The 26,748-nt window shown below is 41.9% G+C and overlaps 1 protein-coding gene across 1 annotated transcript in view; it reads left to right on the top strand.

Moving 5' to 3' along the window:
- Cubn (cubilin) overlaps window positions 1-21,764 on the top strand; it is a 291,759-nt gene extending 269,995 nt beyond the window's left edge. Inside the window, exons 65-72 of the mRNA XM_008833899.3 lie at window positions 1,079-1,287; window positions 10,943-11,105; window positions 11,496-11,701; window positions 14,180-14,327; window positions 15,419-15,600; window positions 17,987-18,152; window positions 19,982-20,217; window positions 21,259-21,764. Of these exons, the coding sequence (XP_008832121.1) occupies window positions 1,079-1,287; window positions 10,943-11,105; window positions 11,496-11,701; window positions 14,180-14,327; window positions 15,419-15,600; window positions 17,987-18,152; window positions 19,982-20,217; window positions 21,259-21,366 (1,418 nt within the window). The 3' untranslated portion in view covers window positions 21,367-21,764. The remainder of the gene's footprint in view (window positions 1-1,078; window positions 1,288-10,942; window positions 11,106-11,495; window positions 11,702-14,179; window positions 14,328-15,418; window positions 15,601-17,986; window positions 18,153-19,981; window positions 20,218-21,258) is intronic.
- Window positions 21,765-26,748: the final 4,984 nt, after the last annotated feature.

Raw genomic sequence — 26,748 nt, 5'->3', positions numbered from 1 at the left:
ATTGGTCAGGGTGTTTTGTCACCGCAATGGAGAGACAAACTGGAGCATAATCCTTTCACTGTTAGTAGATAATAATTGGAATGAGAGAAATGGAAGGCCAGTGGTGATGGAATTTAACTGTATTTGTGTGGGACATAAGTTCTATGAACATTACTTTATATACTAATTTCATCTCTATTCTTCCTGAGACTTTTTTGAGCTTAATTCCTTCTCACTCTTTCTTTGGAGCTTGTCAGTAGGCTTCTCCTTGTCTCATCCTCTTCTGTTATTTCTGATGTGCCTGCTCAGGCTGTGGAGTGGACCAGCACTAAATCCAGAGAGTTTTGTTTCTAACTTTTCCCAGTCGACCATGTAATCCCACTTGAGTATTCTTTGTCTCCCTTCTGTGATTCTGTTCCACATCACAAAATGTTTCATTTTAAGATAAATAATTTATCTCTAATAAAGTTTTCTTCTTCAGCTCTGTCTTGCCTTGATTTTGTAAAAAAAAAAAAATACAGAGAATGTCGTTTAATGTAAACTAGACTCTAGAACTAAATGCCTCACAGTCTCTTTCTATCAAATGATTTAAATAAAAATTGGTTGGGAGTCAATTTTCTTGGGGTATTGGGTAAATCTTCATAAATTCAATTTTCACTTTTGGCAGTGTTCATAAAAGTGGAACCTAAAAGCAAGACATGTTCATATTTTCTACCAGCTTTATTATGCAGAATACTCAATTTTGTACAAAATTGGATTTTCCAATGTTGGGAAAAGCTTGAATAAATCACAGGAGTAGTTCCAAAGACACACACGGAACCAAATGTGGTTACTCACTCCATCAGGCATCTGTGGGTGATGATAAGGAGGAGACTCAGCATGGGTAGTGGGAGTAGAGAAGAGAGTAAGTAAAGAAAGAGCCAAGAAAAGCTGAGGAAACACAAATGTGTGCCTGCCACAGTCTGGGAAGCCTTCAATAATGTTCATGAATATGCGGCGGGAGATGGAAACTTTGTCCTTTTCAAAAAATAAAAAACCTTCCACATGAAAGTTAAGATTGGTTGTCTGCATAGTGATGTATCTTTTTTTTTTTTAACAGGGGTGCAGCATGGATGTGGTGGTTACTTGACAGATCCTGGCAGTAGCTTTGTCTCTCCCGACATTGATTCAAATAGACACTATGACAAAGGTTTAAACTGCATATGGTACATAACTGCACCAGAAAACAAACTCATTCAGCTCACTTTCAACAAGTTTGTTCTGGAGTTACCAGCGTCACCGGGGAGATGCAATTATGATTATGTACAGGTGAGCCTACTATGTTATAACCGTCTACTAATCCCAAACTCTAATATAGCATGTTCCAGTTTACCACATAGAAGTCTTGAAAATTGTGAGTAATGCTGTTTCTTACAATGACTTGTTCTTCAGAGACACAGCATATTATATTATAGGTGCTATATTCTCTGATCAAATGAACCTTTAATATGCATGACTCAAGCATTTCATATGACACCTAGCATTAGCTTTAAGATTCAGCTCTGTTTTCCTTAGTGATGTATGGGGAGATTGGGTGTATTGAGTGACATACTCAAAGGACTTTTAACAATTGCTAAAATAAATAGGAACATCTTCAGTGTGAAGAAATACCTTCTAAGCTGTCTGTTTCTTATATTTATGGGTCTACTTGCTATATTAACTTTAGATATAGGAAATATCTTAGTTTCTTTAAGTCCAATTAAAAGTAAAACAAGACAGACCCACACTCAGAACCAGTTAATGTGCTGAACTGTATACCTTGAGTAAGTACTGGTTATTTTTAGTACTTTGATTTTTCATATTAATTTTCACAATTTATTAAATTCAACAAATTTTCTAAGCATGGAAACAAGAAACTTTTCAACTTGATAAAAGGAGTCTCTAATGCTAAACTATTATATGAATTTATATAAAAAATTCTGAGTAGTGTCAATCAGTACTTTTACTACTATATTCTCACAGGAAAGTAACAGGATGGCAAATTTTCTTTCCTTGGGGATCTTAAGTGTGATTAGAAAATTAAGGGCAGGCAGTCAAACATGCACCATGAACTATTCAAAAAAATGATAAGTATTTCAGTGTTAACTAATATGTTAGATACAGATTTGAAGCAATGTATAAATTTAAAAAGAAAGAAATAATTGGGGTTATATCTCAATGGTAGAATACTTTCCTAGAATATGCAAGACTCAAGGTTCAATTTCCAGCCTGGGAGAGTGAGAGAGCGAGGGAGAGAGTGAGAAACAGAGAGTGAGAGAGACAGAAAGATAGAAACAGAGACATATAGACAGAGAGACAAGAAGAGAGAGAGAGAGAAAGAAGAGAGAGAGGATAAAAGAATTCTAGGAAAGGTGAGTCTCAAAGAAGAGCAAAGGCATTAAGATGTGTGTAGTTTTGAGAAGACTAGTCCACGGGGGAAGAATTTCACTGAAGGACAGCAAGAAACAACTAAATTTGCCTAAGTAGAGAAAAGATACAAAGATCATGAAAGCCAAACTAAGCAGTTCGGGTTTTATGGAGCTGAAAGTGAGTGCTTCAGGTTTTCCAGACGCCAGCATATGATGAGAACAGTACTTAAAGATTACCCTGACCATAGCACGCAGGCTAGGCTGGAAGGAAGGGAAAGGCCTGGGAGGAGTCCTGGGAAAAAAGGACCTGGGACTGCACGGCAGCATGAGTATTAAATGTTTAAGATCTAAGATTATCTCAAATTTTATAGAAATTGTTTTTAAATGAAAGGGAAGTAGTCGTCATGTATGGAATGCACATTTAAGCCCTTAATTATGTATGTACATTTTAATTTTTCCTGTAATATGTATCATTTCTGTGACACAGTGTGAGTATTAGTAGGAGATCATGGTTTTGGTGATTAAAAAAATAGACAACTGGGATTGAAGAGGGCGGAGCATGGGCCAGAGCTCTCAGAAGACAGCGCCATAAATAAGGAGATGACATCCAAAACTCGCTTGAGTCCACAGAGGCTTGTTTCCTTGGACAGTGTGGAACTAGACAGCAGCACTCCCATTCACCTCCAGGAAATGTACCTCGAGATGCAGTGGGAAAGGATGAGGGATGAAGGGCAAGAAACAAGAGCGAGAAAAGCATGTGACATGGTGGGCGCCACCGCATGAAGGGGTCGGCGCCTTTTCAAATGATGGGTGATTAGTGCTATTAAATTGCATACCACAGGCCAGGAAAAGTTGAGATGAAGAACAAACTGATTCCCTTGGATGACAGGCATTTTAATAAAACATTTGGATAGAAGCCAAGTCTGAGGGAATTCATGAAAGACTAGAGATAACAAGGATTGCCAGTTCAAGTTGAATTCTTTTCTAAAGCAAGACCAAATGGCCAGAACAGCCTAAGCTGATATTTAAAACTTTAACAGCTCCCCTAGTTTTACTGAAAGGTAATACAATTTAAAAATAACATGGGGACTCAAACCCATTTCTGTTACCAGAGTAAATTCCTAATTAACCTGATTCCTTATTACTTTATATAATTAAAAATAAACATACAACAGTATCTAGCTCAAAAGGCTGTTCAGGGACTAAAAATAATGCAGATTAGGGTATTAAGCATGTGGGTGGCAGAATACATTAACAAATTCACTTTAATTTTCCTGCTTTGATTAATTTCAAATAGACCTGGAGATTGTTGAATATCTTTAAAATATTAACAACAAGGGCAGATGAAATGGCTCAGCAGGTAAAAGCGCTTGCCATACAAGCCTGATGATCTGAGATTTATCCCTGGTTACACAGTAGAAAGTTGTCATGTAAGAGCTTGTGTTGTATAAAATTGTGTGAACTTCCTAAAGTCAATTTAGGCAGAAACATCAGTGTCAAAAGCAAGGAATTGTTTGCTAGCTTCAAAATAAAAGCTTTTTAAAAAATTTACAAAGGGGTTGGAGAGATGGCTCAGCATTAAGAGCATTGACTGGTCTTGCAGAGGACCTGGGTTAGGTTCCCAGCAACCACATGGCAGTTAACAACTGTCCATAACTGTAGTTCCAGGAGATCCAGTGCCCTCTTCTGACCTCCATTAGCATTGCATGACACGGGTGCACTTACATACATGCAGGCAATACATTCATACACATACAAAAAAACTTAGGAAATGCTGTTCACACCTTGTCTTATTTCTCCTCTTGGGAAAGCGGTTTCTTCCACTGGTAGCTTTCCCAGATGCTGGTAACTGACAGACCAAAGAATAGCCCTGGAGTGTGAAACTTTGAGGTGTCTTCATAAGAGAGAGGGGTTCTCTGTGATACATGGGGCATTTGATCCTTGCATTATTTCTTTTCTTGTTTCTATGATAAGGAGCAATTTAAAGAAGCAGTCCATTCTCACAGTCTGAGGACGCAGTCCTTCACGGCAGGAGGAGTGTGAGGCAGCTGCTCACAGTGCGTCCACAGTCAGGAAACAGAGCAATGGATGCTGGTGCTCAGCTTGCTTTCTCCTTTTTATTCAGTCCTGGCCCCCAGCTCAGGGGGTGTTGCCACCCACATTTAGGGTAGATTTTTTCTAACTCAATTCAGTCTAAAAAGTTCCTCACAGACAGGCCCAGAGGTCTAGATAGACCTACATGAGTCTATCCTGTCAAGTTGACAATACTATCTATCACCTTTGGGGGTGTAAGGCAGATCATACCTATTCTTCAATTATTCACCATTTGATCACTGCTGTTTTTGAAGTACTGACTAAGAGAATAAGGAGGATAGCCACACTACATCATGAACTGTGTATCCCACTGAGTGATCGCTACTGAAGTGGGTTCACGTCCCTCCCACACGGTTGTCTGGCAGCCATGGCTCCCAGCACTGGGGATGCAGATTTAAAGACACAACCTACTCAAGCAGTGAAAGCTCATCAAGGAGGTGACAGTCACTGATCTTCAAACAGACACATCATTACACAACGTGGCAAAAATGGTAGATATGATTGCCATAGAGAGGAGAACAGATGAGGGTATGTATGTCTTTATTTGGTGTTCAGGAAAGGTTTCTTAGATGTGATGGTTTCATGGCACTTAATATACATGGAAACTCTCACACATTGTTGCCTCCTGTACAACTGAGAGGACTGTTGAAAGGAGGCTGGCTACCTCTCCAGAGTTAGGAGGAAAAGAGGGCTTGTGTACTGCCTAATCCCATGCCAAGCTTTGTTGTACAGCACTCCGTGAGGTGAGCAGCAGTGAGGTGGTTGAAAGGCATCAGAAGTGTGGTCTTCACTGACTCCCTGGAAACATGCAACTCGTTTCATGGAGGTGGTGGCCCCCCATTGTTTCCCAGGTTTTCCTCAACACCATCAGTGTTCTTGGGCATAGCGAGTAGGTTCTAACATTTCCTTTCCCATCCGAAGTGAAAGCTGTTGTCCATAGTAACTGTCCTGTGGGATTCAGCAATGTGGCTTCTAAACACTGAATGCCAGTTAGGGTCCCAAATTACTGTTATAATGCCAGTGACAGACCCCCAAACACCACACTTGTGCAGAGATACTGCCTAAGGACTGGAACAATCTTGCTGGGAGCCTCTGTCTTAACTCACTGAGCTTAAGCATTCATCGTGCAGTCAGCCACTGGGAGGAGGGGCTGTGCATCTTTGGGGAAAGGATTAGTCAGTGGTCCCCACAGGCTTTTCCTATTGGGAGATAGCACCACTGCCCTGCATCTCCGAACTTAGTTATTCATTAAGTAAGTGTGAATTCAGTCAGCTTTGTTACATTATTATTCCAAATACTGGAAAAAGACATAAATAATAGCAATAATAATTAACTAGTAATAGTAATAATTAATTAATTAATAACTATTTGGGGGGGACTTTCATGTCCCCCCAAAGCCCAGGGGTCAGGTAAGACATGGTTGTTAGCATGCAGCACTTTTAAGAGGTTGTGGAAACATTTGAGGTGAGGACTAGTTAGAAAGTTAGGGACATGGAGGGCATACCCTTGAGGGGAACACTGGGACACTAGCCCTTTCTGTCTGGTGGCTTCCTGACTTCTATGAGGTGAGCAGCCTCTTCCACCATACAAGCTTCTGTCATGATATTGCATCTCGCCGCAGGCCCAGAAAACAGCTGTGTGACTGCATAGCTACACAAACTAGTAGACCGAAGCCTCTGAAGCCAGGAGCCAAAGTAAACCTTTCTTCTTTTAAGTTGATTAAGTTGATTTTGTCACTTTAACAGAAAACTTACTAGCACAAATACTCTGAAAATAACTAGATTCAATGAGCTGGTTCTGCCCTCTGCTTGTTTGTGGCTTTTCCCGATACTGCTGGGAATAGCATAAGTCTCATCCCAGAATGTTGTGAAATGGACCGGAGTTCAGCTCCATACCTGAAAATTCACATGTACCATTTCCCATACCAAATACTGCCCTGGCATGCCCTGAAGATCCTTTCAGAGATCTTCAGTATCATCAAAGAATTCATGAAGATTCTCTAAGATGCAACTTAGAAATGTTAAGAATATAAAAGTCCTTCCATTATTAAATTTCCTGAGAAACAATAAACAAAGAAACCCTGAAGAAATTTTTTTTTCGGAGTTAATGTTAATTTTGAAAAGTATTAAATTCCAACTTCAAAGTCTGTTGCTCTTGTGCATTGTTCATAGAAACCGGAATCTTAAACTTTCCTTCTCATTTCTTCAATGGCTCAAATTGTTATTTGGGTGAAGGATAAGACGTAGCAATAGTTGCAGTTGGAGGTTTCTTCCACTACGTTATTTGCCTAAATCCTCAATGTCTAAATTATAATACTGTTAAAGAGTTAAAACTTAAGAAAACAAAATTCTTCACAGCATTTTCCTTAATCTATGAGAAGCAGAATGTAGTTCAAGCTGCACGTGCACAGCAGCTATGCCAGGAAACAAAGGGTCCCAGAGGGCAAGGTGTAGTTGTGTGGTCGTTCAGGGCATCATGCATAGCCTACAGTGTTCTGCAGGGCACTCCCTGCTCCATACAGAACAGCTTCGAAAACTCACCATGGAGATTTGCTGTTGCCAGAGCAACATGGCAAGAATTTCAGGTTTGATCATCCAGGAGCCTAGAGGCCTCTCAACTGAACAGAGATACCAGCTATCTACTTTAAATCAGTTAGAGAAATCTTACTGTGGCCATGTTCCAATGAATGTGGGGCCAGTGTGGGGCCAGACTCGGCTGTAATTCCCTTCTCTCCAGTCCTGGCCTCTCCCTTCCACCACCCTTCATAGTTACCAGTGTATTTAAAATTAAAACCCAAGTGAGTGAGACCCGAGCTCATGGAACTTCACAGCCCCACTTCTCTGCTCTCTCCTGAATCTTCAGTCCCATCGGGTGCACACCTTGCATGCCCATCCTTCTGTGGCCTTCCGCCCGCTCCATCTGGCTGGGATGTTCTTTTCACTTTTGTAGGTCTTGGAAGCTGCTATTTACTTTCAAGCACCAATTCAAATGTCTGTGAAGGTTTTCCTGCTGCTGTCACCCCTATTCTTTTATTGTACTTACTTTCTCCTATTTTATTTGACTTCTTTACTTCTTTCCTTGGTTCTTTATATCTACATTTTCCTATATATATATATGAAGAGATGCAAAGATAGATACATATACACATAAATACATATGTGTATGTAATCTATGGTCTTTTCCTCTAATGGTCCATGAGCATCTTGAAGGTACAAAACGTTATTTATGCTTCTCTATACGCATAGAATCTGACACAGGGCTCAGGCACATAATACCCAGAGCAAAAAAGCTTGCTAAGAGTGACTATGATCATAAACACAGTAATGATAATAATGAAACTTTAACTTGTTTATTTTTTGTTGAAATTTTGCATATCACATACACAAAATCTTAATCACCTTCATACCCCCTTCCCCATCAGCCCCCTCCCAAAGTCCTCCCCCGACACCACCACTGGATTTCATGCATTCTGTCATTTATGTTGAGGAGTCAAGTCAGTATCCCCTGATGTCCTTCAGTACATGTTCATCCGCAGGGGTCTAGTCAGCCTACCTAGAATCACTCCCTTAAAGAAGATCAGCTCTTCCTCACCTGGTGGTAATCAACTGCCCAATAGTAGTTGCGCAAAGACTGGGGCCAACTGCTCATTCCACAGGTATATGCTGTATTTCTGTCTGCTTGTGTTTGCATGGATCTCGTACATGCTGTCACCATTGCCGTAAGTTCATATGCCCAAGGTTCCAGTAGCCTGCAAGACTCTGTTTCTTATCAGAAAAAGTATACCACCTCTCAAACTTGGCAAAGGTGGTCTATAAATTCGAGGGGTTTAGGTTGCAGAACCTCGGTCCTCTGGCTCTGCGGGAACCGAAATTACATTCATCTAGGAGACAGTGCCATCTAGTGGTAAATTTATTAAACTTTTTTTTAACTTACAAAAACTTTATTGAGAATTTCATACACGCATGTAAGGTGTTTTTATCAAATCCATGCTCACTCCCTCCCCTCCAACTCCTCCCATATCTCCCCATCACTTTTTTCTTTTTTTCTTTCATTTATTTATTTTTATGGGGCTTTCGGCTACTCTAACATTTCCCCCTCTGAAGAGGTAACCCTAAAATCTTTAAAGGATTAGATAACAGCTCCCAAATACTTTTGACATTTTGGGCCTTTGGAAGAGAGTATGTTGCTGATAGTCCCAAGGAAATTTTGACTTTTAGCTACCTTTCTTTGGAGTTTTTTACCCTAACTGCCTAGCAAATTCCTACCTCCTATTCTTATCATGCCATCCTCTGAAGGGGTTACCCAAATTGCCAATAGGGAACCGGGATGCAGACCACTCTGTGAGTTGTGAGTAGGAGATGTGAAGGAGAAGTAAAGGCAAGAGAAATTAGCATTCCAAGTTCTCTAGCTGGGGAACTAGAAAAAAGAACAGGGCAATTTTCAGATGTTCATATGAGTCCATTGGAATTTCTTGACAAGGGCTTCCAAAAGCATCCCTCTGTTGGGTTCCTCCTCATTTTTCTTTTGTCTTCCAAGGCTGGATTCTAGAGTGATGGAGTCAGGATTTGCTTTCAGGTATTTTGATAGCTGTTGGAGTGGGTAGAATCTTGAAATTCACCACTTTTATTTCATACACTACCATGAATATCCCCATGTCTCTCCATCTGTGGGCCTTACATTCTTGCTGAGAGGGAGCCCGGAAAAAGCAAATAGGCAGTAAATAGGATACATTTTTATAACAATCAAACAAAACATAATATTGGAAGAGGGCAACAGTGAGTAGGGTCAACCTCTCTAAGGAGGTGACATTTGAGTTGAGGTTTAATGACAAGGAGTTAACAGCCTTTTGGGAGTTCAAGAAATACTGTTGCTCCAAGCAAGGAGACTGTAGGGAGGTATTCTCCCAGCAGAGGATGCAGGAGGCAGTGATGGGAAGGATGCGAGGGGAGGTGCAGGCCCCTTCCCATTGCCTTGCAGCCTGTGATAATGAGTGAGGATTCTACATTGGGTGCAGGGTGAGTGCAATGGATCTTTGTAGGAAGAGCAGGAGCATGATCTAGGTTGACAGGTACTCAGGCAGCATGGTGAATTCCCTGGATACGGTGGAACTGATCTGTTAACATGATATTATGGCGGCAAACGTGAAAGGGGATGATGATAAAAGTGTTAAGAAACATTTGGAAGGTGGAATGGAGAGGGTGTGGGGGTAACAGGAGTGGGGAGGAGTTGTGTAGAACTGAAGTCTTAGGCTTGAGTCATTTATTGAGATAAAGAATTTGGGGAAAACAGCTTAGGGAAGGGTGGTGCTGTGGTGCGACTGTGTCCCTCAAGTTTATGTGCTAGAACTCTATATGCTGATAGTATTTGGACATGGAGCCTTTAGATGAAGTCATGAGAGTTGGGTTTCTAGGATGGGATCAATGACCTTCCAAAAGAGGAAGAGATGCAAGAGCTGGCCCACTTCTGCTGTGTCCTCACATGACACTTCTCGCCGAGTCAGAAGGCAGCAGGACAGGCCTCATCAGAGGCAGCCTTTTAACTTTAAAAACTTCTCAGCCTCCAGAACTATCAGAAATCAAATTCTTTTGTTTATACATGGCTCTATCTGTAGTATCCTGATACAGTAGCACAAAACAAACTCAGGCAGATGAGTACTGGGGGAGAAGAATCACAACACTTGGTACTGATGGGACATCTTTATGCATTGAGCACAATGGACAGAATTCTATGCTTCCCTATTTAGAAGGGAAGACAATAAAAGAAACATGTTCAATTATGTTTATAATACTTGCCCTGAAGAAAAACCAGGCAGGCAGAAGACAAAGAAAGGCCTACCTAAAGGAAGGCCTTCATAAGTGGGTTGGGTCTGCCTCAGGACCTGGAGGAATGTCAGAGAACAGACGACATGGGTGCAGGGAAGAAGGATTCAGACAAAGGAAGGGCAGGTATGTCAGCAGGTGCATCTGCTCTGAAACAAGAAAGTGCTCAAGGATCTCAGTGAACAAGCAGAGACAGCAGGAAATGAGACCAAGGAGGCGAGAGGTGCGGGGAGAGCAGGCTCCTTTTGTCCTTGAAGGCTGTTACCGTGGCCTTGGCCTTTGTACTGAGAGAATGCGAATCGCCCCTGGGTGATGTCTTGAGAATAGAATAAGGAAGAGGGACAAGAGCTTGGCCAGAAAACTCCAGGAAAAACCCTTGGTGAAGATTCAAGCAGAGGAGGTAACCAGCAGGCTTTGATGACTCTAGGGACTTATTTTTTGAGGTCATATATTTCTTTCCCAAAGAGAAAAATCTGTATTGGGTATCATATTAGATGTTTACTTAAAGCCTTTATGATACTGCCAAATCTAAATTCAGACCGTCTACAAGAACCCAGTATAAGGATCCTTAATAATGGCCAATGGTGACTTCACAGCCAATTTAGTGTAAAATATGTAGTTCTTCTCTTAATAAGGAACTACTGTGATCTGTCTTTTTTCTAGATATTCGATGGTGGGAGCATAAGGTCAAATTTAGGTGGAAGGTTTTGTGGTTCCATTGTACCAGCTCCTTTCATCTCTTCTGGAAACTTCCTCACTGTTCAATTTGTCACTGACTTGACTTTTGAAAGAGAAGGATTTAATGCAACATATACCTTCGTGGACAGTGAGTAGACGGAGATTTTGATATATTATGAAATACACACATACTTACACACTGAAAAGAACGCATGCTTATTGTATCTAAATACGATATTAATTACTATTTCCGTGAACTATTTTAGATGGCTAAACGTGTTATGTGGGCTACATTTGCTGCCCTCATTTTACTTCTTGAGACAAAGTCTCAGTAAGCTGTCAGGGCTGGCCTTGAACTTGTGATCATGCTCCCTCTGCCTTCTGAGCTGGGATTATAGGACTGCAGAACATACTGTCAGTCCTAAAAGAATGTAAACCTATCTCCTGTGGGTTAGTATAGAGAAGGCAGACTTTCAAAGCTTGCCTGTGTGATCAGACATGAGTGAAACATCTCCACTGTTTCTTTCTCCCTCCTCAGTGCCTTGTGGTGGAACGTACAATGCAACGTGGACCCCACAAAACACTTCATCACCTCATTTATCAAACACCAGGCGTCCATCTTCCACCTGTACTTGGGTCATTGAAGCTCCTCCACACCAGCAGGTCAAGATAACTGTGTGGAAATTACAGTTGCACTCGCAGGACTGCTCACAGAACTACCTAGAGCTTCAGGATTTGTCACAGGTAAAGATCACAGGCGGCGGGAGTCGTTTCTAGTGACCTCACTAGCAGTCTGCAAACGCTGGAAGAAATGAAGCCACGAGTCAACAAATTCTGTTACCTAGAACTGTATTTTCAGCAGGAGGCAACAACGTCCTTACTTTCATACTGAGCAGGTTTTGAAGGAGAGAAACTTTCAAACATTCATGTGTCCAAGAATCCTCTGGGTGTCTTGTTAAAAATGCACACATTAATCTGAATTTTTGATGAGCATATCTTGTCTTTTGCCACCAATGCCAGAACTCCCTGGGCCACAGCTGGAGAACCACTTTGGCAGTTAGCAGGGTCTGTGCACAGGATGAATTAAAGGGACCAGAACACAGGAAGACCAGCTAAGCGGCCATCTGACCACACTTACGGTGGGACTCCACTTATGGCAATTTAAGAGAGTGAAATGGGGGCAAGAGAGTAAAATGGGGGCAAGCTCAATGAGATGAAAAGATAAATTCTAATTTCCCATGGTATAAGATGATGAGGAGACCGGTGGGTTAGGAAAATGTGATGGTAACAGAAAACTCGAAGATTTGAGCAGTAGCATCCTGTGGATGGGTAGGTAGAATACTAAGGAGACCTAGGAAAAATATTTCAATCTAGTACTCATAGACTGAGGAGTGGTACCCCGGAGACTGCCTGGGAGTGCTTGGGTTGTTTGTGTGCTTTGGGGAACACCCAACCTGTTCATTCTGAGGTCATGTTAAAATGCCAGCAGTAGCAGCGTCCTGCCTGTCACCTTCTGAGTTTTCAGGGTCTTCCTCATTATACATCTGGGCTTCCCTGGTTCTTACCTACCTCTATCTTGGTGGGGGAGACAAGAGTCTAGTTCGATTCCAGCATGGAGGGGTCTGAGATGTGAAAGCTGGGGAACAGCAGAGTGCTGTGTAGATCATGGTTACAAGGTTGTCTGTCCTTAGGCTCAGATGTGGCGGTTGAGATGTGAGATTAGCACCATTCCACTGATAGTGATTGCCAGGACAAATTCCAAGTCCCCATGATAGCTTCACCAGGAGGACTTAGAGCAAGTGGGACAAGAGCCTTTGGGTTGAAGCTCTTTCAATTGCTTTATGGAGCTGAGACAACAAGAATCAGAGTGGATTCTTCATCCGGGCACAAAATACCACGTACAAGGTACAGGCAGCTGTGGAACATGACATCAACTAGACTGGCCTTGAATAAAGCCCAGTATTTCTCATGACTGAACAATGTGCTTAAACTGAGTGAATAAAGAAAACAGAGGACAGGTAGGGAAGACAAATGTGATGGCTGGCTGGGAAAAGCTGGAGCTCTCACGTTACCCGAGGGTAGAAAGAGAAGCTAACCAGAAGATCATGAAAGGTTTATTTGGTGGAGGCATCAGAGATGGTGTTGGGTGGATAGCTGGCCTTGGGGGAAGGCAACTGCGCAAAGCGGGCATGAATATTGCTGGTGTTCAGAAGTTCAAAGTGAGGATGTTTAATGCATTGTCTGTAAAATACTCAAAACCTCTAAGAGTTCAAAAAAGATCTAGTGTACAGAAAATGACTGTGAGCTAAGACCCGCAGAGGACAGGTGCTATGAAGGGGAACAGGGGAGACTGTCCCACCGGTCTCCCACACGCTGACTCAGGAAGTGTAGAGAAAGTCTTCAGGAGGCGGCTGCTGAGCCTGGGATTCACTTAAGACCACAAAGTAGGAAGTCTTGGCATGTGGTTAGCAGTGCAGTTAAAGTTCAGAGGATACAGCAGATCAAGTTAGGAAATAATCAATACAGGAGATAGTGGGCTGGGGTTGGGCATAAGAGTGTGGATAAACTATAGCCCCTGTAAGCAGGGCGGGAGCACTGGCCATGTGGGTGTTATTAAAGCTACCTGAAGCACCAACTTGGGATAGCCGGTTTTGTTCAGAAATTGTTAAGCATTTGAGTGCATTTACCCTGTGCTTTTGGGAGGAAATACGTGCTGCCCAAGTGATACAGAAGGGAACAGAGACCTCTATGGGTAGTGGCTGCCTAGAGTAGGCAGGGAGAGGGCAGTTCGTAGTTGTACCACTGGCTCTGACTAGGGTTGCTAAGGTAGCAAGCACGAGAATACGGGAATGGCCTTGAGTTAATTTGTACAACTCAGCACTCTGGAAGGAGATGGAGAGAGAGACCCGTAAGGAGTTCACACAGCCTGGTTCTGCTCTAGACAAGCTCCTACACATGAGCTGTGACCAGCCATGAGAGGGAACAGCCTGATTTTCCCCAGGGAAGTGTCTGCTCACGACTTCAGCAGAAACTCTGTCCTTACCTCCCATCTGTCAAGGAAGATGGGTCAGTAGCAGATCCCAAGGCCAGTGCTCAGCCCCGCAGAACCAAGGTTTCCATGGTTGCAATCTGAAGCCTTACGTCATACGCAGTTTACTTCCTTCAATGGTGGTTCTCTTCTTATACCAAGTCCTGTGCGATTTGGCTTCTATTTCATTTCAGAGTAATGGCAACTCAGTGACTCAATTCTGTGGTGCAAACTTCACAACGTTACCAGCATTTTATTCTTCAAGGAGTACTGCAATCGTCATTTTCAAAGCTGAAGTGTTAAACACAGACTCTATAGTGAGTTTCACCTATCAGATTGCAGGTAAGCCTAGAATCTCATGTTTATCCAGAACTGCTACATCAGTTACTTTTTTCTAGAACTGACCCCTGTGAATAGGTCAGGTTTGATTAAGATAACACATACCCATCTCAGGTGAGACTCAGCTGAAACACATGCCTGCTGAAGCTGGTTCCTGAAGAGGCAAGACAAATATCAATATCATGCAAGAGAAACTTAATGCAGTTAATTTAATCCAGTTGCTTCATTAACATCAATTTGAACATGTATAGAAGTCACATTACACACTTTTATAAGAGCTTTGTTGAGATATCTTCCTGTGTCATACAATTTACTTACTTAAATTTTAAGGTCAGTGGGTTTTGGTACATCCACAGTTAAGAATGACTGTATGTTAGGAAATTGTTTCCTGAAAAACCAAGATTCCTTGAAGGAGTTACTTGGTCACAGTGACCTAGAAGTATATTTCCAAAGAGAAGTTTCTTAAAAAATATTTTATTTATCATTTTTAGTTTATGTGTATGAATGTTTTGCTTGCATGTATGTAAGTGCACCCGTGTCTTGCAGTGCCTGCAAAGGCCAGAAGAGGGTGTCAAAGCCTCTGAAACTGGAGGTACACGCAGTTGTTAGTTGCCATGTGGGCTCTGGGAACTGAACCTGGGACCTCTGGAAGAATAGCTAGGGGTCTTAAGCACTGAACCATCTCTACTGCCCGTCCAAAGAACAGTTTTACTACTAGAACTACTATTAGTGGATAAAAATAATTCACCAAAGGAAATCATCATGCAGACAGTATCAAGGAGGTAGAGCTTTGGGATCTAGAGAGGGTCTAAATGTCAGCCACTGGCACCTCCCCCATGTGATCAGAGGAGGTCAGAGGACGTCACAGTGTTCGTCCAGGGCAGCTCTCACACGCGGTGTTCTGCGTTAAGCCGCCGCACAGCACCTGCGCATGCGTCGGTTGTTAGCGCCTCTCGAAAGTAAGCCCAGAGGCTGGAATGGCTTTTTCCAAAGTTTGCTCAGATTCGATGGACTTTAAAAATTTCTTCCTTTCAAGTTGAAAGAAACCTAAACTGGGATGCACACACTAACTAGGAATATGATTTTATTTTAAGATTGCAACAGACAGTACAACCAAACATTTGGCACTGTGAAGAGTCCTGGATGGCCAGATAACTACAACGATAACCTCGACTGCATTATCGTTCTCAGAGCCCCGCAGAACCATACCATTTCCCTCTTTTTCCATTCTTTTGCTGTTGAAGCTTCAGGAGACTGTGCAAATGATTTCTTGGAGGTAATCTGCATTTGAGTATCATTTAAATGAATTATTAGAAAAGATGATAGATCACTAAGAGTTTTTGCCATGTTTTTCTGTTTTCTCTAGTGTGGCTAATATGTTCCTGTTCGTTTTATTAATTTATTCATTATTCTTTCATTTCATAAATGTTTACTGTCTCTAGGTCTGCACTGTTAGTAGAGTAAGGAAGAAAACATATTTGGGGCCCCCAGTCTAGTGAGGAAGACCAAATGCGTAGTCAGTTAGACATCACCTAGGGCAAACTGAGTCACCCACAGGGTGTGGGCCTCACCTGGGGGAGAATGGTGTCCCAACAGATGCTCGCTGCACATGGGTTCAGCTCCCACACGCTTCCTGATGCAGCACTTTATAATACAGGAAAGCCCCATATAAAATCAAACTAAATCCTTTGTTAATCAGTATCCTCAATACAAAGTGCATTGAATTCCCAGGGAAAGCTCATGCCTCCTCATGAGGAACTTGCCACGACAGAAAATGAGGAAGAGGTACAGGCAACAGGGAGGAATTGAAAAAAATGCTATGTTGTGTCAGTCTGAGAATCAAACTCCAACTTCTGAGTTTATCCATACTGGAAATCCAAATGTTTTTATGAAGTATTGAGCAGAAACTAAAAGACAGTGATATGGAGAAGGCATAGCCTCATTTTGCTAGACTTTTCCATGTGTCCTCTGAGTCACAGTCTTCATACACCCTAAGTCCAAGCTGCCCATTACTGGCCTGAGTTACCCTTGACCATTTGTTTGCTGGATGCTGGAAAGTGAAGGCTTGCTTACCAGCACTGGATGGTGAGAAAGGTGCCACTCAGTTGTCTTCTCCACTTCATAGAACGGATCAGAAACTTCCTGTCAAATCAGCAAAGAGAGGAAGCTGTGAGATACAGCAGAGTCCCTGTGCTCCAGAGCAGACTGTAGGCAGGAAGCCTCAGCATTCCAAACTCAGTTAACTATGATGGGAACAGAAATCTCCCATAAGGACTCCAAGTGCATTATTAGCAGAGAGGGCCGCCTCTTGACCACACGGTGAATCTGATGACTCTTCTTGGAGGGTCCTCTGATGTTCCAGACACACCTCTGCTCTCAGTGGTCTCATCCTCCCAAGAAGAGAAAAGTAAATATGACAGACTGTCAGCACAGTCTCTCCTCCCAGCAGTGGCAACTTTAAAATGGACCCCAAGGGAAAGAGACCCAAAGTCAAGAATGAGAGGGTGGCAGCTTGGGCCTTCCAGCATTCTTAAATATGACAGCCATGCCATCATCTACTGACAGTTCTGTCCAGGCCAGAGCCACTTGGTTTAAACGTTTAGCAACAATGAACACCAGAACCACATGGTCCTCTGTCACTCAGCACTGCTTAGATCTGGAAGGGGCCTCTGCAGCTCAGCACAGCCCAGCTAGTCAAACCCTGAACCTTTGCAGCAGCTGTGACTTGAGATAGGCAGTTTTTAAACTATAGGATTAAGTCAGTGAATGGAGGGGCTGCTCAGATTTTTAATAGGATAGATGAAACTAGCCCTTATCCATGGGGACCCTACTCATTGCTTATCACCCTTCCTTTAAAAAGCTCTGAGAACAGGCAGTAGGATGCAGGATGAGGACAGAACTTGAACTCACAGGTGCTTAGCCCCTTCCTCACACCAACCCATTTCCTGTTTTTATATGCTTCCTCCAGGCCTGAGTGGAAAAAAAAAAAACAACTCTCCAGCAGTCAGAAATGTTACAGGTGTACGGGATGTTCTTCTTCCCATACAGAAAATACTTTGGTTGTGAACTTTACTGGCTTCCTGTAGTATAGTTTCATGGCCAGCCACCTGGCACTTTTCAGTGGGAAGAACATACCCCTCCCTGCCCCCTGCATGACAATGGATAAAGTGTAATGTGGAACGAGAACAAACAATGATGCCTATCCCCCTTTAAAACGTCACTTTCTTTCCTTCAAAATATTTCTGGACATCACAAAGTTTGTGGGTCCACAGCACCCACTAGTCTATCCCAAGGCCTTGACTCTGTGGCTATGGTTAACAGGTATTTCTAAACCCAAATGCAAATGGTTTATGATGTACAGTTTGGATATTTCTCCCTTTACAAATGAGAGCAACTCCCCATGTGTTCTCAGAAGACTCTTCATTCTTAACTACATATGTCAGTAAGGAAGTTACAAAGCTTCATCCCAGCATTCTGATGCCTAACAGGAAGAATGGGAGTGTATGAGGGTGGTCTAGGCTACCTAAAGAGACCCTATCTCAAAAGACAAAAGAAACAACAAAAGAACCTCACTCACATCTTAAAAAAAGAACCTCACTCCCATCCCAGTGACAGACTGGAGGAGGAGTGAGGGTGTGATGATTAGTGACTTGTTCTCACAGGTAAGAAATGGTGGTGATAGCAGCTCGCCCTTGCTCGACAAATACTGTGGAACTCTTCTACCAAACCCTGTCTTCTCTCAAAGCAATGAGCTGTACCTGCGGTTTAAGAGCAACAGCGCTCTCTCCAATCATGGATACAAAATTATCTGGACCTCATCACCAACTGGTAAGATATTTGCACTTTGTAAGGGATGCCATGTAGGCACAGCAAACATAGTGTCCAGTAGGAAATATAGTTACAGATTAAAGTGACTTTATCATACTAAATCTGCACTAGGTGACTTTCTGTTGAAAATAGATTTCTAACAGTGAAAGTACTGATTTTTTTTTTAATTAGTAAGTTTTGTTCTTTCAAAATTTCATACAGGCACACTATTCTGGTTGCTTACCTTCCACCCATCCCCTCTCTATAAATGTTTCCCCCCCTGTTTACTAGTTTGGGTTTTCTTTAGAGTAAATTTTGAATGTAAAAGAATACATTTAAAGTCTAAAAATGTAAGCATTCCTGTATAATCATTACCTTGTAAGATGTTTGACATTTGGTGAGATCACCAAGGCAAGCTCTGAGAAGTCAATGGACCAGGAACACATCCGTGTATTCACAGGAGCGTCTGTGCTCTTTGAGGTCCTTGTCATTTTGTGGCGGTCTGCATTTCATTACTTTTTCAGGGTGTTTAGTATCTTCTTGAAGTTCTGGTTGCCTAGGTATTAAATAGCTGAAGGAAATTTAAGTCATTTCAACACATTCAGCTCAAGGGAGAAGAAATATCTTTATGAAATGTCCCCAAGTAACCTAAAACCTGAAAAATGAAAATGACCAAAAGGAATCTTTTAAATATACAAGGGATAAGAAGAGGACTCTATCCAGATAGTCACTGATAACAAAATCTCCACAGCTAAAGGAAGCTCATGGAGCATCTCCTCTAACTGGAGATATAATGAGGACACAATGCATGCCCTGAGAGCAAAGACTTGTAATGTCAGTGCTTGAGAGGCTGAGCAGATTGAAAATGAGTTCGAAGTCAGCCTGACTACATAGTGAGAACCTGTTTCAAAAAGGGGGGGGCAGCTGGAGAGATGGCTCAGTGGTTAACAGCACTGGCTGCTCTTGCAGAGGACCTAGGTTCAGTTCCCAACACCCGCATGGTGGCTAACAACCACCTCTAACTCCAGTTCCAGGGGCTCCATGACACCCTCTTCTGACTTCCACAGACATTGCATACATATGGTACATTTACATACATGCAGGCAAAACACTCATATACATAAAATAAAAATAAATTTTTAAAAAGGAAATGAAGAAAACAACAAAGATAATCAAGAGGAAATAAAACATCAAGACTGAGCTGCCCAAATTGTTCAGTTTGTCAAGGTCTTCTGGGCCCTTGGACAGCTGGTCTACCTAAATGATAGCTTTAGTGTACAACGAACAAGCAGAATAAGCTGACATGGGTATGTAAAGAGCTTTGATTTCAAGCATGTCAGCCTTGGAACTGTCAGCGTGGGGTCTGGTAAAGTCAGTTTTCTGGTAACTTGCCAAAAGCTGTAATACCACAGTCCCACCTAACAGAATTTGACTTGGGTTTGTCTTGAAACTACTGGTTATTGACATTAAATCTGCTTATGGAGCGTGCTTGACCTTCAGAGCATGCGCGCGCACACACACACACACACCCACCACTTTCCTCTCATCCGGGTACTTTAGGGCGCTGTTTAGCCATTCTGCTCCCAGCCTACGCTTAGCAAACAGCAGTCCTGGAAGCAGCTGCCTTTGGGTCAAAAGCCAGTGGGAAAGGAGTATGGGTGGGGACCTCCCAGCAGGTGGTGTCAACCGAGGGCAGGGGTGCAGCCGGAAGAAGTGCAGTTACTGCCTTGGCTGTTCGTGCAGATACTCAGCCCCACGAAGGTAAAAGCAGTCCCAGGCCTGTGCATGCAGGAAGTAGGCTGGGCGGTTCGACATTGCTGGATGGAACTTCAACCATTTCTTCCTTGCAGGCTGCGGAGGGACCCTTTTTGGTGACAGTGGCTTGTTCACCAGCCCTGGCTACCCTGACGCCTACCCAAACAACACTCAGTGTGAATGGACCATCGTTGCTCCTGCTGGAAGGCCTGTCACCGTCAGATTTTTCTTCATCTACATCGACGATCCAAGCAACTGTATCCATAACTATCTCATACTCTACAATGGGCCTGACGCCAACTCTCCACCCTTTGGACCATACTGTGGAGGAGTGAGTAAACCAAATATTTTTAGATTTCCCACATGTAATTTTTAAACAGTGATACGAAGAATATACTTTTAAAGGCAGGTATAAGCCAAAGCCTTTTGCAGAGTTGGTAGTTTTCTATTTGGGGAGTATGCGCGCCATCTGCTGGAGCTTGTGTTATATCACTGCTAACAGTTACCAGACTAGGCGGATAGGATTCAGCTTTGGGTTCATTCCACAACCAGTTATCAGAATGGCTGGGGGCATGCTCTTAAAAAGCTCGCGGTGAGATTTCATCGCACTGCCCAGGGTTGGATATTTATCTTCATTTCCTAGCTTCAAAGAGCAAAACTATGAAGAATGTGAGCACCTGGCTCTATTTCTGGCTGAAATTCTTTGAAGAAATCATAATAGTTTCTTTATGACATTCTGATATAATAGATCCTCTGTAAACATCAACAATCAGACACTGACAAACTTTTGTAGACATGTGTTCTCCCCGCCTTGAAAAAGTAGCTACTTTCTCTTTTAATGTAATGTGGGTTTTTTTTGACGATTTCATACAAGTATTGTATTTCCATCATTTCCACTCCTCCAGTTCTCCCTCCAAACTCTCCCATGTATCCCCGCTCTCTATTTCCTCTTTATTATTATTATTACATATATGTGCATATGTTTACACACACACACACACAGAGTCCATTTTGTGGTGCTCATATGTGCATGCATTTAGGGCTGACCACTTGTATGCTAGTCCCTAGAGAAAACTGATTCTCCTTCCATTGATTGTCTGAGGTGAGAGCCTGTGAAATCCCCCCATTCCACACTGGCGTGTCAACTGGCTTTATCATTATCAGATCTTGCTAGACTTCCACACTGCGGAGAGGCCACTGGCATGCCTAGAATGCCCTAACTGGCAGCAGGTGTCATGCTCTTCTGGCTAATGCTTCTTTCTCTAGCTAACACTTTATTTCTGCGGCTAATGCTTTAATGCTAGGCTGACATTTATAGAAAAATGTTCAATTAAAAAGTAACCCTTTTTTTGTTTTTCAATTTTCATTTTAGGGCAGTAACATAGCTCCCTTTATGGCATCCTCAAATCGGGTCTTCATAAAATTTCATGCTGAGTATTCAGTGCCTGGATCTTCATTCCAGTTAACATGGGACAGCTAAGTAAGGAGAGCTGTGTGCTTCCTGTGCACTGTTCACTCTGCCACATGGCCATCGGGCACCACCCTGCCCAGAACTCAACCTGCCCCATCGCGGGGTCGGCTGCTTGCACCACCCTGCCTAGAACTCGACCTGCCTCATCCTGGCTGCTGCCCGCACCACTCAGAGCATGAGCTAAATATCCGTGGTTTTCATCGGAGACAGCATGGAACGAATTTTGCACGTTTGGTGTTTTGAGCATGGAGTGTTACTTCTTTAATCTCTGCTCTGCACACCATTCTTACTGTGAATATTTTTAAATAAAAACTTAAAAAAAGGTTTTTTTTTTAAGGTGGAAATGATTATGGCATATTTGATGTAAATTAAAAAATAATTATATAATACATGTATTGTTTTCACTATGAAAGTCAAATTGGGATAATAAACACCGAATTATATATAGTTGTACTGTTAATTTTTGACTTGTTGTAACTTGATGGTTCCTAGTGGCTTGACAAAGAAAAGTTTACTGTGAGCTCTGAAACTTTCTCCCCATTGGCTTTCCAACTTTTGTCTTCCAGCCATATGGAGTCTTTCCACCATTCAGGCCCAGGACTGTGCTCTCCAGCTGTTGAATCTCTGCACGTGCTCCACTCGCGTATTTCTGGCCGCACAATCCCAGAATGTTCCCTTTAGCTTTCCGTGCGTTGCTGCTGCTCAATATTTGTTGGAGTCACCTTCCGTATACTAAGGATGCTTCTTCTCCCCTCGTATTTCTACTGTAACAAAAGATTTATTGTGGCTCCCCATCTCTGAGGGTTTCTGTTCATCACAGTGAGGAAGGTGTGGAGGAGTGCTCCAGCTGCCAGAGCGCTTGGCAGAATGCCTCGGGTCAGCAGACCAGGAAGCAGAGCACTTGCAGTTAGGAACCAGAGTTAGTAAGTCCTCAAAGACTCACCCCTAGTGACCTATTTCCTCCAGCTAAATGTTCTACAGCCTCCCTAAACAGCGTTATCATCTGGGGACCAAGTTTTCAAACCCAGGAGCTTGTGGGGGATTTGTCAGACTCAAATCACAACACAAGGTTTTCAGAAAAAAATAAGCTCTAGTCTCCATCCTAAGGCAATTGTTTACCTCTTTAAACTTTTCTCACATCTCTTTACCAATGCATATCCAAAATGTTATGCTCTACATGTTACAGGGACTGTGTGAGAAAAGCCTGGCAGCTTCTAGATTCTCAAATCTATTTCTAAATCATGTGGTATATCAGTTCTTAGAGTACATGGATTTTATTTAACAACTTCCACTTTTCATGTATTTGCCTTGTTTCTAAACTACTCATGTAAGAGATGACAAATCGTGAATATTTGCTTTTAGAAGTCTGTATTTTTGACCCTTTCTCTCCTCCTAGCTTGGGCACTGGCCCATTTCTTCTCTTGACACCCTAGACCTCTGGACTGCCCTCTTGGCCCAGACTCCCCACTGCTTCCTGATCCTCTGCACCCAAGCCAACCCAATTCCTCAGTCTGCTCCCCCGGAGTCCTCGGGGCCTGTCCCCTCCCCCACCTTGCCTTTGCACACCTGAGACCAGCCTTCATCCCTGGCTGTCCTACCCCAACTTGAATTTCTGAGACAGGCCTCCTTCCCTGACTACCCAAATGTCCTGAATCCTACCTCTACCTAGCAATCCTCCCAAATTGTACTGTGCCTGCTGACTACAGGGATCCAGACCTTAGAAGAAAGCCTGAGAGCATCTGATCCTCATCTTCCTTGGGCCTCTGTGGGAACTCCTGAGCAACAGGACTAAAGCCACCTGGTCCCCCAATATAAAATCAGAAGAGAGAACCCAAAGCCTAGACCAACCAGCTTTTCATGCCCAACAAGTAAACCACAAAGGCACATAAAGTTTACAAACAGAAACAGACCTAAACTCAACAAAGGAAGGCTTGAGTCTCACACAAGAATCAGAAACTACGAAAGAAGTTCACATGTCAAAGTCACAGTGAAAAAATAACATGAAAAACCTGAATAATACATACTCACCAAGTACCAACAGTCCTATAGAGGAGTACAATGAGAATCCCCTAGAGATAACACAGGACATGGAACTCAAAAGAGCAATTATAAGTATGATAGAATTCAATGAATTTAAAGAACACACAGAGAAATCAAAGAACTGAAAGAAGATAGCGATAAACTTCTGAATGAACTCAGAAAAGAGAAATATTGAAGAATACGCAGGCTGAAAAGAAGAAGGAAGTGAAACACTCAGTAAGCCAATTAGAAATGACAGGAGAAAGCCTCACCAATAGGATGAATGAAATGGATATCAAAACTGGAAGATAAAGTGGACGAATTAGATCACTCAAGCAAAGATTATGAAACATTTAAGAAAACACAAGAATGGAATATGCAGGAATTGTGTGACATCATAAAAAGACCAAACTTAAGCATCATAGGCCTAGCGGAGGGAGAAGACTTGGGATAATAGTATGGACCAGATCCTTCAACAGGACTGTAGAAGAAAATTTCCCAAAATTAAAGAAAATTCCCATACAAATACAAGAAGCACATAGAACACCAAATAGACAGGACCAGAAAAGAAACTCCAAGGCACATCACAGTAAAAACACTGAAAGCTGCAAAAATACTGAAAGCTACAAAAGAAAAACAACAAGTCATATATAAAGGAAAACTAGAGCTGACTTTTCAGTGCAAACTATGAGCCTGGACCAAAGTATTCCCAGTGTTAAATGACCACAGATGCCAACCCAGATTACTTTACCCAGCCAAAATGTCTATTATAATCAAAGGGGAAAGAAAAGTCTTCCATGACATAAATAGGTTGAAAGAATTCATGTCTACAAAAACATCCCTGCAAAGAGTTCTTGAAGCAATGCACAGAGCTGAAGAAAGGAACAACCATATCCAAGGGGTAACACAAAGAAACTTAATGGAAATGCTCAGTTATACCAAAACTGTGAACAGAAATCAAAATGACAGGAATCAGTACTCATCTTTCATTAATAACTTTGTCAATAGACTGAACTCCCAAGTCAAAAGACACAGACTAGTTGAATGGATTAAGAAACAAAACCCATCTTTTTGTTGTCTGCAAGAAACCAATCTCACTTTCAAGGACAGGCACTATCTTAGGTGAAAGGATGGAAAGAAATACACCAAGCAAATGGTACTAAGAAAAAAGCAGGAATTGTAATTCTAATATCTGACAAAATAGACTTCAAACTAGAACTAATCAGAAGAGATAAAGAGGGCCACTTCATTCTGATCAAAGGAACAATTGACCAAGAAGATATTACAATCATGAACATATATTCACCAAACTCTGGTGCACCCAACTTCATAAAAACAATACTACAGGACTTTAAGACCCAGATTAATCCCAAGTCATGAATAGTAGGAGACTTCAACACCCCATTGTCGAGAGAGAGAGAGAGAGAGAGAGAGAGAGAGAGAGAGAGAGAGATCTGAATTAAATAACACCATACATCAAATGGACCTAACAGACATCTACTGAATATTCCACCCAAGCACCAAAGAATATACTTTCTATTCAGCATCCCATGGAACTTTCTCCAAAATCGACCACATCCTGGGGCACAAAAAAAGCCTCAACAAATACAAAAAGATTGAAATAATTCCATGCCTATCAGACCACAATGCAATAAAGCTTAAAATCAACCCTTGAAGAAACCCGAGTAACTACATGAACACATGGAGATTAAACAACACACTCCTGAGTGACGAGTGGGTCAAAGGAGAAATTAAGAAAGAAATAAAAGTATTCCTGAAACTAAATGAAAAAGGAGTACTTTAAAAACATATACGCTACTAAATTTGAAAACCTAAAAGAAATGGACGGGTATCTAAAGGCATGGGAACCACCAAAACTAAACCAAGAAGAGATCAACAGCTTAAACAGACCCATAATACATAAAGAAATTGAAACAGTAATACAAAACCTCCTGACTAAAAAAAGCCCATGACCAGATGGATTTATAGCAGAATTCTACCAGACATTTAAAGAAGATCTATATGCAATACTCGAAAAGATAGAAATGGAGGGAGAACTTCCAAATTCCCTTAATGGAGCCAGCATCACTCTAATCCTCAAACCAGGTAAAGATACAACCAAAAAAGAAAACTACAAACCCATAGCCTTAATGAACATAGATGAAAAATTCTCAACAGTATACTTGCAAACTGCATACAGACACACATCAAAAAAGATCATCCACCATGAGCAAGTCGGCTTTATTCCAGAGATGCAGGGCTGGTTCAATATATGTAAGTCAATAAACATCATAAATCATATAAATGGGCTCAAAGACAAGAACCACATGGTCATCTCAATAGATACAGAGAAGGCCTTTGACAAAATTCAACATGCATTTATGTTCAAAGTCCTAGAGGGAATTGGACTGGAGAGAACATACTTCAGCATAATTAAAGCTATATAAAACAAACCCGCAGGCAGCATCATTCTAAATGGAGAAAAACTGGAAGCATTCCCATTAAAATCAGGAACCAGACAAGGATGTCCACTATCTCCACTCCTTTTAAACATAGTGCTTGAAACTCCTGTAAGAGCAATAAGACAAGAGAATAAGACAGGGTCTCCCTGTAGTCCCAGCTGGCCTGGAACTGGCTATGCAGACCAGGCTGGCCTTGATCTCACAGAGGAGTAATAATTGGAAAAGGAGTAATAATTGGAAAAGAAGAGATCAAGTTATCCTTTTTTGCAGATGGTATAACTAAGAGGCACCAAAATTTCCATCAGAAAACTCCTAGAAATGATGAACACTTTCAGTAAAATGGCAAGTTACAAAATTAAGCTACTAAAGCCTGTAGCCTATCTATATACCAATAACAAGCAATCAGAGAAAGAATACATGGAAACACTCCCTTTCACAATAGCCTCAAAAAAATATATCTCAGAATAAGCCTGACCAAAGACATTAAAGATCTTTACAATGAAAATTTAAATCTTTAAAGAAAGGGACTGAGGGGCTAGAGAGCTGACAGAGCCATTAAAACTTGGGCTCACAACCATAAAGAGATTGAGAAAGACACCAGAAGATGGAAGGACCTCCCATGCTCATGGACTGGGAGAATTAATATTGTGAAAATGACCATCCCACCAAAAGTCAGTTATAGATTCAATGTAACACCAATCAAAATCTCCCTGACAGTCTTCACAGAATTGGAAAAAAACATACTAAGATTCATGTGGAAGCACCAAAGACCTCGGATAGCCAAAGCAACCCTGAGCACTAAGAGCAATGCCAGGAGGATTACTATGCCAGATTTTAAGCTGTATTACAGAGCTATAGTCATAAAAACAACATGGTACTGGCACAAAAATAGACCCATAGATCAATGGAA

This window comes from Nannospalax galili, unplaced genomic scaffold (assembly GCF_000622305.1).
Source record: "Nannospalax galili isolate Female #2095 unplaced genomic scaffold, S.galili_v1.0 scaffold976, whole genome shotgun sequence".
Lineage (NCBI taxonomy): Eukaryota > Metazoa > Chordata > Mammalia > Rodentia > Spalacidae > Nannospalax > Nannospalax galili.
Note: the sequence above shows the minus strand (reverse complement) of the source record. Positions and strands in the feature narration are given on the sequence as shown.